Here is a 13,819-nt window from a genome sequence, read left to right as displayed (position 1 = left end):
AAAAATGAAAAAAGAATTACTAGTCTCAGAATGTACGCACTGCAGAAGGAGGATGAGAAAAGAGATTATGTATTCATTAACCTTAATTCCCCAAAAAAATGTCTGGAGACAGGAATTGCACCAAAGATTGCAAATATTATACACTTGTTCACTGGGGATCAAAAAAGACAAACTAGAAAATTTTATGACAATTCATTTTAATTTGCTCATGGGAAAAATTAATTCTGTAAGTGGACCTCAAACCACATTGTAGACTACACAGGACTCACTTTATCAGTGTAAATGACATTAGCAAATACAGTCAGCATAGAGAGCATGGATTTGTAAGGAGCAGCTTGAGTTTGATGAATACAAACTAAGCACGATGTAACTAAAAGAAATGCAGTTGTACAGATACAGTGATGTCTTGGGGAAAGACTGACAGAAGTAAAGATAAATGAATATATTTCAACTTGGTAGACCGCAGGCAATGTAGTACTCCAGGGAACTGAGCCAGGACATCATTTGTATATGGATTTGTGTAGTGTCTTTCTTGCTATGACACTGAAGTTGCTGATAACATTAAATTAATGGTGAAGCACTCCATAAGGAATGAGGTCCAGGTTCAAGTCTCACCTGACCCAGAGGCACGTGAAAGCGTGTTTGAGCAGGTTGATCAAAATAACAGTGAGACTGCTAGATGACGGCAGATTAACAGTTGAGATTAAGAGATTAAACACAAGCAATTTAGGCCAGGAAAGAAGCGAAACATTATATAAAAACAGAGGACTGAGGGTCTATGGGATGCATTAGTGAAGTTAGCGATTTAAGCAAAGACCTTTTCAACATTTAAGAATAAGTTAGGAAAAGTGTATTCTGAAGAAGGGTCATTGGACTCAAATTATTAACTCAGCTTTCTATGCATAGGTGCTGCCAGATCTGTTCAGCTTCTCCAGCAATTTCTGTCTTTGTTTTAAAAATGTGGTAATGGGATATTAAGACCAGAGGCCATAAGGAATTCAGACTATGACTCAGTTTGGGAATAGACATGACTGTGGACTGCTTGTGCTGAGTAGTCTGCTCCCATTTGTAATTTCCACCTAACCAGATGCAAATCATTGTGGACAAATGTGAAATGGTACATTTGTGGGGAGAAAATGGGCACAACAAAAGTGGATCCTAAAATGTAAGATCCTTAACAGAATGGAAAGAGTTGGAGATTTAAGATAGCACAGAAATTTGAAAGTTAAACAGATAGTTAAAATTGTGAGTGCAGGTTATAAAAATGTCAAATGAGAATTTGCATTTTAAGCATTAGGCCATTAAATGCAAACCATTGAACCTGTAGAAGACAGTGCTCACAGCAAAACTGGAATATTTGGTGAAATTTAAGGCACCTCACTATAGGATATTAAAGCTATGGATTTTTTTACTGCTGTGCAGATTAACTTGATTGATTAACACTTATTCCCACTGAAAAAGGGAAAAGTTAAGGAGACTTCAAAAAATCTGAAAATTCAAGGAGGTTTACAAAAATAGCAAACATTTTGGGAGGAATAATGATATACGCTTTTGCCATTGATTGGGAAATTTGGCATTAACACAATACAGAATCAAGATCACAAGAATTAAGGGAAAATTTGAAGACTACATTTTAGACTCAGCTTTGAAATGATTGAATGCTTTCATACAGAAATCTATTGAGACAGAGATTAATATCATTCTAAAAAGAGAACTAGATACTATGAAGGAAGATTATAAAAAGAGAAATTAGATATCACGAAGAAAGATTAAGGGGATAAAAGGGTCCTTCTCAAGATGGCAGCTGATGACTAGTGGTGTTCCATAATGGTCAGTGTTGGGACCACAACTTTTCAATGTTTACATAAATGATCTAGGTGAAGGAACTGAGGGCCTTTTGATTATGTTTACAAATGATACAAAGAGAGGTCCAGATAGTATTGAGGTGGTGGGGAGGCTGCTGAAGGATTTGGACAGGTGAGGAGAGTGGGCAAAGAAGTGGCAGATGGAGTACAACACGGGAAAGTGAGAAGTCCTGCACTTTGGTATGAAGACTAGAGGTATAGAAAATGGGGAGAAAATTCAGAAATCTGAAGTGCAAAGGGACCTGGGAGCCCTAGTCTAGATTTTCTTAAGGTAAACTTGCAGGTTGAGTTGGTGGTTCGGAAGGGAAATACAATGTTGGCACTTATTTTGAGAGGTCTAGAATATGAAATCAAGGATGTACTTCTGAGGCTTTATAAAGCTCGGTCATACAACTTTAGAGTATTGTGAGCAATTTTGGGCCCCATTCCTCAGGAAGGATCTGAAATGGGTCCAGTGGAGGTTCACGAGAATAATCACAGGAATGAAAGGTTTAACATATGAGAACCGTTTGAGGATTCTGGATCTGTACACGATGGAGTTTAGAAGGATGAGGGGAGATCTAATTGAAACTTAAGGAATAGTGGACAGATTGAACATTGAGAAGATGTTTCCGTTGGCAGAAGAGACCAGGACCTGAGGGCACGATCTTAGAGTAAAGGGAAGACCCTTCAGAATGGAGATAAGGAGAAACTTTTTTAGCCACAAATAGATGGTGAATCTATGGAATTCACTCCAAAGAAGGCTGTGCAGGCCAGGTCATTGAGTATACTTAAGACAGAGATAGAAAGGTTCTTGTTTGTCAAGGGGATCAAGGATTATGGGAAGAAAGCAGGAGAATGGGGTTGAGAACTGTATCAGCTATGATTGAATGACAGAGCAGACTTGATGGGCCAAATGGCCGAATTCCTGTTCCTATGTCTTATGGTCTTATACAGAGACAGTAATAGCGCAACACTGCAATATAGTCCCTGCGCAAAGCATAGAGTTAGCATCATATTGGTCAGAATATTGAGTACAGGCATTGGGAGGTCATGTTGCGGCTGTACAGGATATTGGTTAGGCCACTTTTGAAATATTCCATGCAATTTTGGTCTCCTTCCTATCAGAATGATGTTGTGAAACTTGAAAGGATACAGAAAAGATTTACAAGGATGTTGCCAGGGTTTGAGCTATAGGGAGAGGTTGAATAGGCTGGGGCTGTTTTCCCTGGAGCGTCGGAGGCTGAGGGGTGATCTTAAAGAGATTTATAAAATCATGAGGAGCATGGATAAGGTAAATACACAAGGTCTTTTTCCTGGGGTGGGAGAGTCCAGAACTAGGGGGCAAAGGTTAGAGTAAGAGGGGAAAGTTACAAAAGAGACCTCAGGGGCAACTTTTTCATGCAGAGGGTGGTGCATGTGTAGAATGAGCTGCCAGAGGAAGTTGTGGAGGCTGGTGCAATTGCAACATTTAAAAGGCATCTGGATGGGTATATGAATGGGAAGGGATATGGGTTGGGTGCTAGCACATGGGACTAGATTGGGTTGGGATATCTGATCGGCATGGATGTGTTGGACTGAAGGTCTGTTTCCATGCTGTGCATCTCTATGACTCTAAATGGACCAAATGGCATAATTTCATTCTCTAAATTTCATCACTCTAATTTGTGGTATGAAATACCCTTATTTCTTAATTACACTTTCTTAAAAAGGTTTTGTGAAATCAGATGTTTGCAATACTGCAAACATTTACAAATTTCCTCACAATCTGCAGTCTATATGAAACGGTACAATTTTCAAGAATTGTTCCAGCAAAGTAAAGCAGTGAACTCTCTACTTCTCCTGGGCTTGGTTTGTCATTTTTAGCTCTCAACTGGATTCCGCCAAGACATCCAATGAGTGTTGCAAAGTGTGGCAGCTCCAAATCTGATCCTCAGCTAGACTGCTCAAAGGAAATGCTTTCGATAATCTCAACCATTTGTAAGTGGCTGAGTAAATAGCAAAACAAAAATTTACTCAACAATGGCGGCTCTTTTTTTGTGAAATAGCTCAAATAAACCACAAAATTATAAGTTCAATATTGAAAATAGGCACAATGGGAAGAGACACAACATAATACTGACAGAATGCATTTTACATAATTGGTTTGCAAACATTTTCTCTGCTTTGCTTCACACTGCATTCATTCCTGCCCCATTTGACTCCCCCCAAAACACAATAATAAAAAAAAGCACACTTCTGGCAGTTGGCTAATCTCACTGATCAGAAGAACATGAATTCTCCTTTCATGAATGCTTAAGGGGAATTCAAAGAATAACATGCAAATTAAATCTGCTAGCATATCTTTAAACCTGATACTAGAAGCTTACTTTAAATAATAACCATGTTCCAGTCCCTTTACAGGATTGCAAACAGATTCTCTTTCACATGTATTTCTGAGTATTACCTGGTATGTTCAGCATTCTCAATTTGGAGGCTATAATTTAAGGCAGCATAATAATTAACAAGGTGTTTTAAATTTTTTAATCTCGGTAAGGAAAATAGCAAGGACATTACCTTCGAGTCAGCTGACATGTTATCCTGAAAGTGTACATTTTTTTGTTAAAGGGCAGAACTACAATTGGCTGCTACTGGGAATTGCAGCTCCAGCTCACTCCACTAACACTGACCTAACGCCAACATTAAATAACACCAGTTATAATTGCTGCTTACTGACGTTTCCTGTAATATTATGCTGAGACATAGGTGAAAACAGACATCACCTGGCCTTTGGCTTAAGCACACCCACTGTTTAGTCCTTCCCCAGCACATGGACCGTTAAATGATGGCAAAAACATTTCATAAGTTTAACAAACCAAGTCTGTGCTTTGTGGCAATGACAAAAACAATCTACATTCATCATAGGATCATAGGAGTGCTCCCACACAGAAGGTTGTTCAGCCCACAGTGTTTGCACCAGTTCTCTGAATGAACATCACAGTTCAGTGCAATTCTCCTGTCGTTTCCTCATTGGATGACTGTTTAAATAGAAACATTGTCCTTTTGAATGACTCAATTGACTCTGCTTCCACCACACTTCCAGGCAGTCCATCCTAAATACAAAGATTTTCTCCCCCGGCATTACACTTGCTTCTTTTGCAAATCTGTGCCTTCTGGTTCTTGATCTTTTTACAAATTGGAATAATTTCTTCCCACTCAACCAAACTCCGTCTGTCAGATCTCCTCTTGCCTTTTTCACTGTATCTATCCTTATAGCTGAAATTTCTATTCCGTGGAACATTTCTTGCAAATCTCTTATGCACTCATTCCATTGTGTTCATGTCCTTTCTCTCATGTTGTGCCTAGAACTGTACACAATACTCCAGCTGAGGGCTAATAAGCGTCAAGTATAAGTTCAACATCATGTTATTGTTCTAGTACTCCCTAGGCCCCTATTAATAAGGCTCAGGATATTATTTGCTTTATTACAGTTCTCTCCGCCTGTACCATCATCTTCAATGATCTGTGCACACTCATGCTGCTGTGCTCCTGCACCTCTTTTAGAATTGCATCCTTTATTTTATATTGTTCTTTCTACCAAAGTCCATCACCTCATATACATTGCATCGCTATGTAGCACCTTTAATAGAATGGAATACCCCCAGGCATCTCACAGGAGTATTATAAAACTTCACACCAAACTACATTAGAAAGTATTATGACAAATGACCAAAAGCCTAGTCAAAAAGGTAGGTTTCAAGGCAGATTGTAAAAAAGAAAAGCAAGGTGGAGAGGGTTGAAGAGATTGGGTTGACGAGGGGCAGACAGAATGGTCCAGAGCTTGAAACATGTCATTAATGCAGCAACTGTAGATTGTTGAGCATGAAAGAATACTCTACGTTTTAACCACAGTAATGTCTGGAAACAAGGATGACTGACTTGAATCATTTACAACCACCTTCCTTTAGTGCTAGGCATGATTCTAATCAGTAGAAAGACTTTCCCTGATTCCCGTTGACTTGTGTCTTGAGAGGGTTCACAATTCCATATTCAATCAAATGCTGTGTTGACGTCATGGTCTAAGAGTGATTGTCCATGATTGAGCTGATTAAAATTTGGGGTGTGCTAAAAACCAGAATTGGAGCATTACAGTCATCTGAGGTCTGTAGGACTGCAGAAGGTTACAGGGATATGGAAACCATTTACTAAGTGGAAAATTTTAATATCAAGGCATTGCCAGATTAGGATTGTGCACATGTGAATAAATGAATGGAACATTATGTGAGCAATAATAGGGATGAGGATGGGAGGCCAGTCAGGAAGGTATTAGAAAAGTCAAGTTTAGACCTTAAAAAAAAGGATCATGAAAGGTTTCAGCAGTGGTTGAGTCAAGGTAAATGAGGAGATGGTAAATGTTACAGAAGTGCAGGCGATCCTGGTAATATCACAAATATGTAGTTATAAGCTCTTCTAAAAGCCAGATATGAACTGGTCTGAATCAAACCCAGACAGTTGCTAGGGAACAGAGTTTCAAAGATAACACCCTGGATCTTCTCGATATTTAGCTGGAGGGGTTTCTGCTCATCCAATACTAGATAACCGATAAGCAGTATGACAAATCAGAGATGCCAGAGGACAGACATATTTGTCCACATTTAAACTACAAATCAATACCACCATTTACTGTCAGTATAATCATCTGTGTTGGTTAATGCCCTCTGGGTTACTGCCTTCTGTCTCACTGACAGTCATTTATCAATTATTAAATAGTCTGTGAATCAGTGAGGATCTGAAACTGCTCATAACCCCATTTCTTGCTCTTCTGTTCTTCCTAGGACTAATTTATAAATGTCCTAATTGTAAGTGCTTGCCATTTCCTGATATGATGGCATCAACTTGCAACAGTAAAACAAGAAAAGGAAATTACCACATTTAAACAAGAACAGTTGTCTCAAAGCAGTCCAGATGACACAAGTGCTGTATTTTGACACTGACTTTATTATCAAACCTGCTGATAAGGGTGGCACCATTGACATCTGGCATACTGACCTCTACCTGGCAGAGGCTGATCATCAATTCTCAGATACTTTCTCCTATCTCCCTCTGGACCGTAATATTAAACACTGAACATCACCCAGTTGTTTCCAGAACTGTCACTGACCACATTTCCTCTGGAGATCGCTCCTCCACAACAAACTTTCCACCTCAGACACCTAACCCCACACAACCTGCTTCTACCTTCTTCACAAACAGGAGTGTCCTGGCATTCCAACTTCTTCCTGTCCCACTGAACTTACTTTGTCCTAGTTTGATTCTATTTTTCTACCCTTATCTAGTCTCTTCCCACTTTCATTCATAATTTTTCTGACACTTTACGTTGGTTCTACAATTTCCAGGTTTTTGGCCCTAGCCATGGATGTGTAATCCCTCTACACAGTCTGAAGACAACCTGCTCTTCTTTGAAATGGGAGTTGACTGGTTCCCATCCAGCTCCAATCTCCTTTACCTGGCGAAGCTCATTCTCACTTTGAACAATTTCTCCTTTAACTTGTTTCACTTTCTCCAAATAAAAGGTGTGATTATGGTATGGATCCCAATTATAACAGCAAAATACTAAAATAAAAAAACAAGTGCTGGAGAAACTCAACAGGTCTTGCAGCATCTGTAGAGACAAAAACAGAGTTAACATTTTCAGTCCAGTATGACACTTCTTTGGAACTCTTTTCCTAGTAAAGACAATTGGGTTCCCTTCATCCTCAATTCCACCCAGTGGAAGCTACTGCATTCAAAGGATCATTCTCTGCCATTTCTGCCATCTGCAGCATCAAACACATCTTCCCCTCCCCTCTACTTTCAGCATTCCACAGAGACGGTTCCTCCACCTTACCCAGGTCCACTCCTCCTTCACTGCTAACACTTCCTTACCTTGCCCACCTCACACCATGGAGCCTTCCCACGTAATCTCAGACAGTATAACATGCTGTTTTCCCTGCTCCCTCCTCACTGTTCATCAGTATTGAACGCATATTAGCACTTTTCCAAATGGATAAAGTGCTGCAATGAATCTCAACAGTTATACAAAGCTAATGAATGTAATGGTTACATTATGACCGAACAGAGTTCCATGCCCAATCATGGGACATGGAACAATGCAGCACAGCACAGGCCCTTCAGCCATTGATGTTGTGCCAACCTTTTATCCTACTCTAAGATCAAACTAACCTACATTCCCTTCATTTTTCTATCATTCATGTGCCTATCCAAGAGTCACTTAAATGACCCTAATGTATCTGACTTTACTCCCACTGCTGGCAGTGCATTCCATGCATCCACCACTCCCTGTGTAACAGACCTACCTCTGACATCTCTCCTAAACCTTCCTCCAATCACCTTAAAATTATGCCCCCTCGTGATAACCATTTCTGCCCTGGTAAAAAGTCTCTGGCTATACACTCTGTCTATGCCTCTCATCATCTTGTACATCTTTAAATCAAATCATCTATCATCCTACTTCTCTCTAAGAGAAGCCTTGGCTCCCACAATCTTTTTTCATAAGACATGCCCTCCAGTCCAGGCAGCATCCTAGTAAATCTCCTCTGCACCCTCTCTAAAGGGCTTCCACATCCTTTCTATAGGGGTATGGATAGGGTAAATAGGCAAAGTATTTTCCCTGGGGTGGGGGAGTCCAGAACTAGAGGGCATAGGTTTAGGGTGAGAGGGGAAAGATATAAAAGAGACCTAAGGGGCAACCTTTTCGCACAGAGGGTGGTACATATATGGAATGAGCTGCCAGAAGAAGTGGTGAAGGCTGGTACAATTGCAACATTTAAAAGGCATCTGGATGGGTATATGAATAGGAAGGGTTTGGAGGGATATGGGCCGGGTGCTGGCTGGTGGGACTAGATTGGGTTGGGATATCTGGTCGGCATGGATGGGTTAGACTGAAGGGTCTGTTTCCATGCAGTACATCTCTATGACTGTATGACCAGAACTGGACACAATATTCCAAGTGTGGTCTAACCAGGACTTGATGGAGTTGCAGCATAACCCCCTGGCTCTTAAACTCAATTCCTCTGCTTAACGAAAGCAAACATACTATATGTCTTCTTAGTAACCTGATCAACTTGGGTGGCAACTTTGAAGGATCTATGTATGTGGACCCAAGATCCCTCTGTTCCTCCAGTGAAGAATCCTGCCTTTAACCTTGTAATCTGCATTCGAATGCGACCTTCCAAAGTGAATCATTTCCCACTTTTTCAGGTTGAATTCCATCTGCCACTTCTCAGCCGAGCTCTGCATCCTGTCAAACTACCGTTGCAATCTACAACAGCCCTCCACACCACTCACAACCCCACCAACCTTTGTGTCATTGGCAAATGCAATAACCCACCCTTTCACTTCCTCATCCAAGTCATTTATAAAAATCACAGAGAGCAGAGGTCTCAGAACAGATCCTTGCGGAACACCACTGGTCACCAAGCTACAGGCTAAATGCTTTCCATCTACCACCACCCTTTGTCTTCTATGGGCCAATCAGTTCTGTATCCAGACAGCCAAATTTCCCTGTATCCCATGCCTCCCTAATTTCTGAATGAACCTACCATGGGGAATCTTATCAAACGCCATGCCAAAATCCATATACACCACATCAACTGCTCTACCTTCATCAATGAGTTTTGTCACATCCTCAAAGAACTCAATAAGGCTTGTGAGGCATAATCTGCTCTTCACAAAGCCATGTTGACTGTCTCTAATCAAACTACGCTTTCCCAAGTAATCATAAATCCTGTCTCTCAGAATCCTCTCCAACAATATACCCACACCAACATAAGACTGACTGGTTTATAATTCCCAGGGTTATCCCCATTCTCTTTCTTGAACAAGTGAATAACATTTGCCACACTTCAATTATCTGCAATCCACAATCATTGCAATAAAACTTATAATGCAGCAACTAACTATTGCAAATGAAAGAATAGGGTTGTTTTTTATATTTCAAAATCTGTCAATCGAAGAATTCTGGGAGCTGGTGACTAGACTTTTCTTGTGTGTTCCCCACTTAGAGCTGTACACTGCCCACAATTCATGACCCCTCCAAGTTGCCACAAACCAGTATACCTCTAGAAGGAGCTTGACTGCACAAAAGTTGTAGTAATGGGACTAGTCAAACATTAACCACGCTAACAACCCGTGCAATGAAGCTGATATCTGTGGGCGTGCTGCATGTCAGCAGGCTGGCCATACCCTTACCCCACGTCAGCAGCAACTGCTCCAATCGGGAATGGGATAGTAATCATAGAATCAGGTCACATGGATCAGTTTTAAAAGGGTACCTAAGTCAGCTCCATTCAATGAAAACCTGGGCAATAAAATGCTCACACCGTATTACCTTTTCAAAGGCAAAATGCTAACTATTAGTCTGGAAGATTATTTTCCACCAAACAAAGAGCTAATTATTGTGCACAGCTTAGAAAGTGATGTAGATTTTGCAGGAAAGTGCTCAATCTTCACCAAAAGCACAAGGTAAACATTCACCTGCCAACTCCACATCCTTCAACCCTCTCCGAAACATTCAGGAATTCTCCTCCTCTGTATCTCTGAAATTCCTGAAGAGACGTTAATTCCTCAACATATTGCTTCTCATTCATTTCATAATCCCACAATCCTTCATTCCGAGGGCAAGAATACTCTCCCACCATTCACTTCCTTGTTAATTAACATATCGAACTATGAAGTCAGCATTTTTACTGAGTACTTTATTGAATATAATAGAATTGAATTTTCTAATCTTGCCACTTGATGTATTCATTAAAGAATATACAAGATCAAAAAATCTCAAAAACTCAGCCAAATACCTGTGGATAAAATGTGTTTTCTTTTAAAAAAATAGGTATTCTTGCATAGGATGCAGGCTTTGTTAACTAGGCCAACATAACTACCCTTGAGAAAGTGATGGTGAGCCTCCTACTTGAATTATTTTAATCCAACAGTTCAGACACAGACACACACACGGACACACGGACAGTGATAATATTTCCAAGTCACGATTGTGTGTGGCTTGGAGAGGACCATGCAGGTAAAAGTATTCCCATTAACCTGTTTCCTTTATTTCTCCAGGTGGCAAATTTGGAAGGTGCAATTGAAGAAGCCTTGGATGAGTTGTTGCAGTGCATCTTATAGACAGTACACACTGCTGTGTTAGCAGTGAAAGGAGTGAATATTAAGGTGGTGGATGTGGTGCCAATTAGATAGGATGCCACACTATCGAGTGTGCACCCCCCCAGTAGAGTTTGCTGCACCAAATAAGGAGGATTTCATCTTGTGGGAGTCCTGACTGTGATAGATGGGAAGAATTTGACAGTCCAAAGTTAAACAACTGAGTTTAACAGTTGGCCACATTGAGTACCCAAAGCAAGTAATTATGTCACCAATGCTAAATTCTCTGATTACCCCTGCAGCTGCTAGTGACAATTAATGAACCTACTTGTGCTGTAAGCTTTCCTCAAAGATTTGAGTCAAGATCTCAGAATTCCCTGTCATTGTGGGAGCAGCACTACCACAAGGATCCCAGCAATTCAGAGAGAAGACCCACTAACGTTACTCTATAATAAATCAAGTCTTTACATTTTTAATGTAGAAGATAATCATCGTAGTGTGTTAGTATTAATCTGATCCTTCAACATCCTCAAAGACCCTCCCCACTGTAATGGATCACTGACAGACAATGTTCTGAAGAGTAAAGGGAACATTGGGCTGTTGGGTGCCACAATATAACGGGGCACATGCATCATCTGCAATGCAAGGATATTTACAGTTTGGCTAAAGTAGCTAAAGTAGACTGTTACACATTTGCAGTGGGCATATTATCCAATTGTCACTGATTAAATAACCAAGGAAAACTGAACCACACTTTGATGGCATGAACAACATCCAACACACTTTACAACAAATGTGAGATCCGCTAACTGAGGGCCAGGCGAACAGGAGGGCTGTACCCGCTCATGGTATTAAATGTTCTGTTGCTACTGAGCCCCTCCACACCAAAAATACTTGATTGATAAGGGATTGTAAGCCTCTCTGTTTACAAAGCAGAGCAAATCCATCAGCAGTAAGCTCTCTGGAAAAACTCTGTAACACAATTCTAAGATGGAAAAATTCAAACAAGATTTGTTTTGTGGACCCAATGCTAAAATGCCACCTTTTACTAAAGCAGACAGGTTTAGACTGAGTAACCCTGTTAAATGTACAAAATGACAAATATGGCAAGATTTTTCATACTTGGAACAAAATTATAATTGGCACAGGAATATATTTCCTTCAACTGGATAAGTAATTGGAAACAGATCATTTCATCACCACCTCCCACCATTTTCATTTTCACTTGCACATTCTTCTTCACTTACTTCCGAAGGACAGCAATCTCATTCTCAATGCTGTTCTCCTTTCCCTCCAGGGCTTTCTTGGGGATACACTTAATTGCGACCAGTTTCTGAGTCCGCTTTTCCTCAGCAAGGACCACTTCAGAGAAGGCACCCCTGGAAAACAAAAAGCAGATACATCAGCATTTTAAAGCTATACAACACCAGTCATTCATTCCTCAACAGTCATAGTGGAGAAAATGAAGAGACGGATCTCAAACAAAGCCCCAGTTAACCACAAGAAAACTCACTTAATCATGAGGCAGGAAGGAGTGTTACATTCAAGCAGGGGTGTAAACACAGCATTCTTGAGTATTTGACCTCCATGGGGTAACTGGTACTCTACGCTGCAGAGTATATTATGAACCAGAGGGAAATCTCCTGTGAAAAGCCTTGAAGTTAGGCAAGAAACTGTTTCCACTGGCAGAAGGGTCAGTAATCAGAGGAGATTTTAAGACTATAAACACAGCGAGTCTCCATGGAACACATTGCTTGAAAAATAATGGAAAGAGATGCAACAACTTGCCAAAACGGCTTGGACACACACATGGAAAAGAGTCACTTGCAAAGCTACAGAAAAAGAGTGGGGGTGCGGAGTGAGATTAATTTGATATTTCTTTGTCAAACACTCAACACAGGTACAATAGGCCAAAACAGTCTTTTTCTGTGCTGTATGACTGTTGAGACATCCTAGCAGTTGGCAGGCAAAGTGAATGGGGCAAGCCACTGCATTTACAGGTCGTCACTACATAGGCAGATTTCAATGGAATTAGAATGAAAAATACACTGGTAGGAATGCTAGGTGGATGGGCTGTTGTGATATCCTATAGTTGAATGGACTAAAGTTACTAACTGTCCAATCGCACATTACAAAATATTCACTTGGGTGAGGCAGCAAAACTGCTAGAAAGCAACACGAGACAGCACCTTTGTGAGAAATTTAATTTTCAAAATAATGTCTTCTTTTGCATGTTCATATACCGCAAAATGTAATGAGAAGAGGAATTACCCAACTTCCCACAGTCATGTAAACAGCAGATAGCTGCCTCTTCATCATTTTGGATCAGATATATGGTGAAGGCAAGGAAATTAATGTTGAGTGATTCTCACCAGATAGTTACTCAAAATGTGGTACAAAGACACTTGCCTTTCACTTGCTAACATAACAAACTCTAAATTCTCGACTGTGTGTCTAATGTTCAAGTACATTTACATGCGAACATAAGAGGTACAATTAATAAGTTTGCAGATGACACCAAAATTGGAGGTGTAGTGGACAACGAAGAGGGTCATCTCAGATTACAACAGGATCTTGACCAGATGGGCCAATGGGCAGAGAAGTGGCAGATGGAGTTTAATTTAGGGAAAACTTAGCAGGACATATACACTTAATAGTAAGGTCCTAGGGAGTGTTGCTGAACAAAGAGACCTTGGAATGCAGGTTCATAGCTCCTTGAAAGTGGAGTCATAGGTAGATAGGATAGTGAAGAAGACGTTTGGTATGCTTTCCTTTATTGGTCAGAGTATTGAATACAGGAGTTGGGAGGTCATGTTGCGGCTGTACAGGACATTGGTTAG

The 13,819-nt window shown here is 40.4% G+C and overlaps 1 protein-coding gene across 1 annotated transcript in view; it reads right to left on the bottom strand.

The window, feature by feature from the left end:
• LOC122559247 (calcium/calmodulin-dependent protein kinase type 1-like) overlaps window positions 1-13,819 on the bottom strand; it is a 172,542-nt gene that overhangs the window by 58,520 nt on the left and 100,203 nt on the right. Inside the window, exon 2 of the mRNA XM_043708629.1 lies at window positions 12,227-12,358. Coding sequence (XP_043564564.1) covers window positions 12,227-12,358 — 132 coding nt within the window. The remainder of the gene's footprint in view (window positions 1-12,226; window positions 12,359-13,819) is intronic.

This window comes from Chiloscyllium plagiosum, chromosome 18 (assembly GCF_004010195.1).
Source record: "Chiloscyllium plagiosum isolate BGI_BamShark_2017 chromosome 18, ASM401019v2, whole genome shotgun sequence".
Taxonomy (NCBI): domain Eukaryota; kingdom Metazoa; phylum Chordata; class Chondrichthyes; order Orectolobiformes; family Hemiscylliidae; genus Chiloscyllium; species Chiloscyllium plagiosum.
Note: the sequence above shows the minus strand (reverse complement) of the source record. Positions and strands in the feature narration are given on the sequence as shown.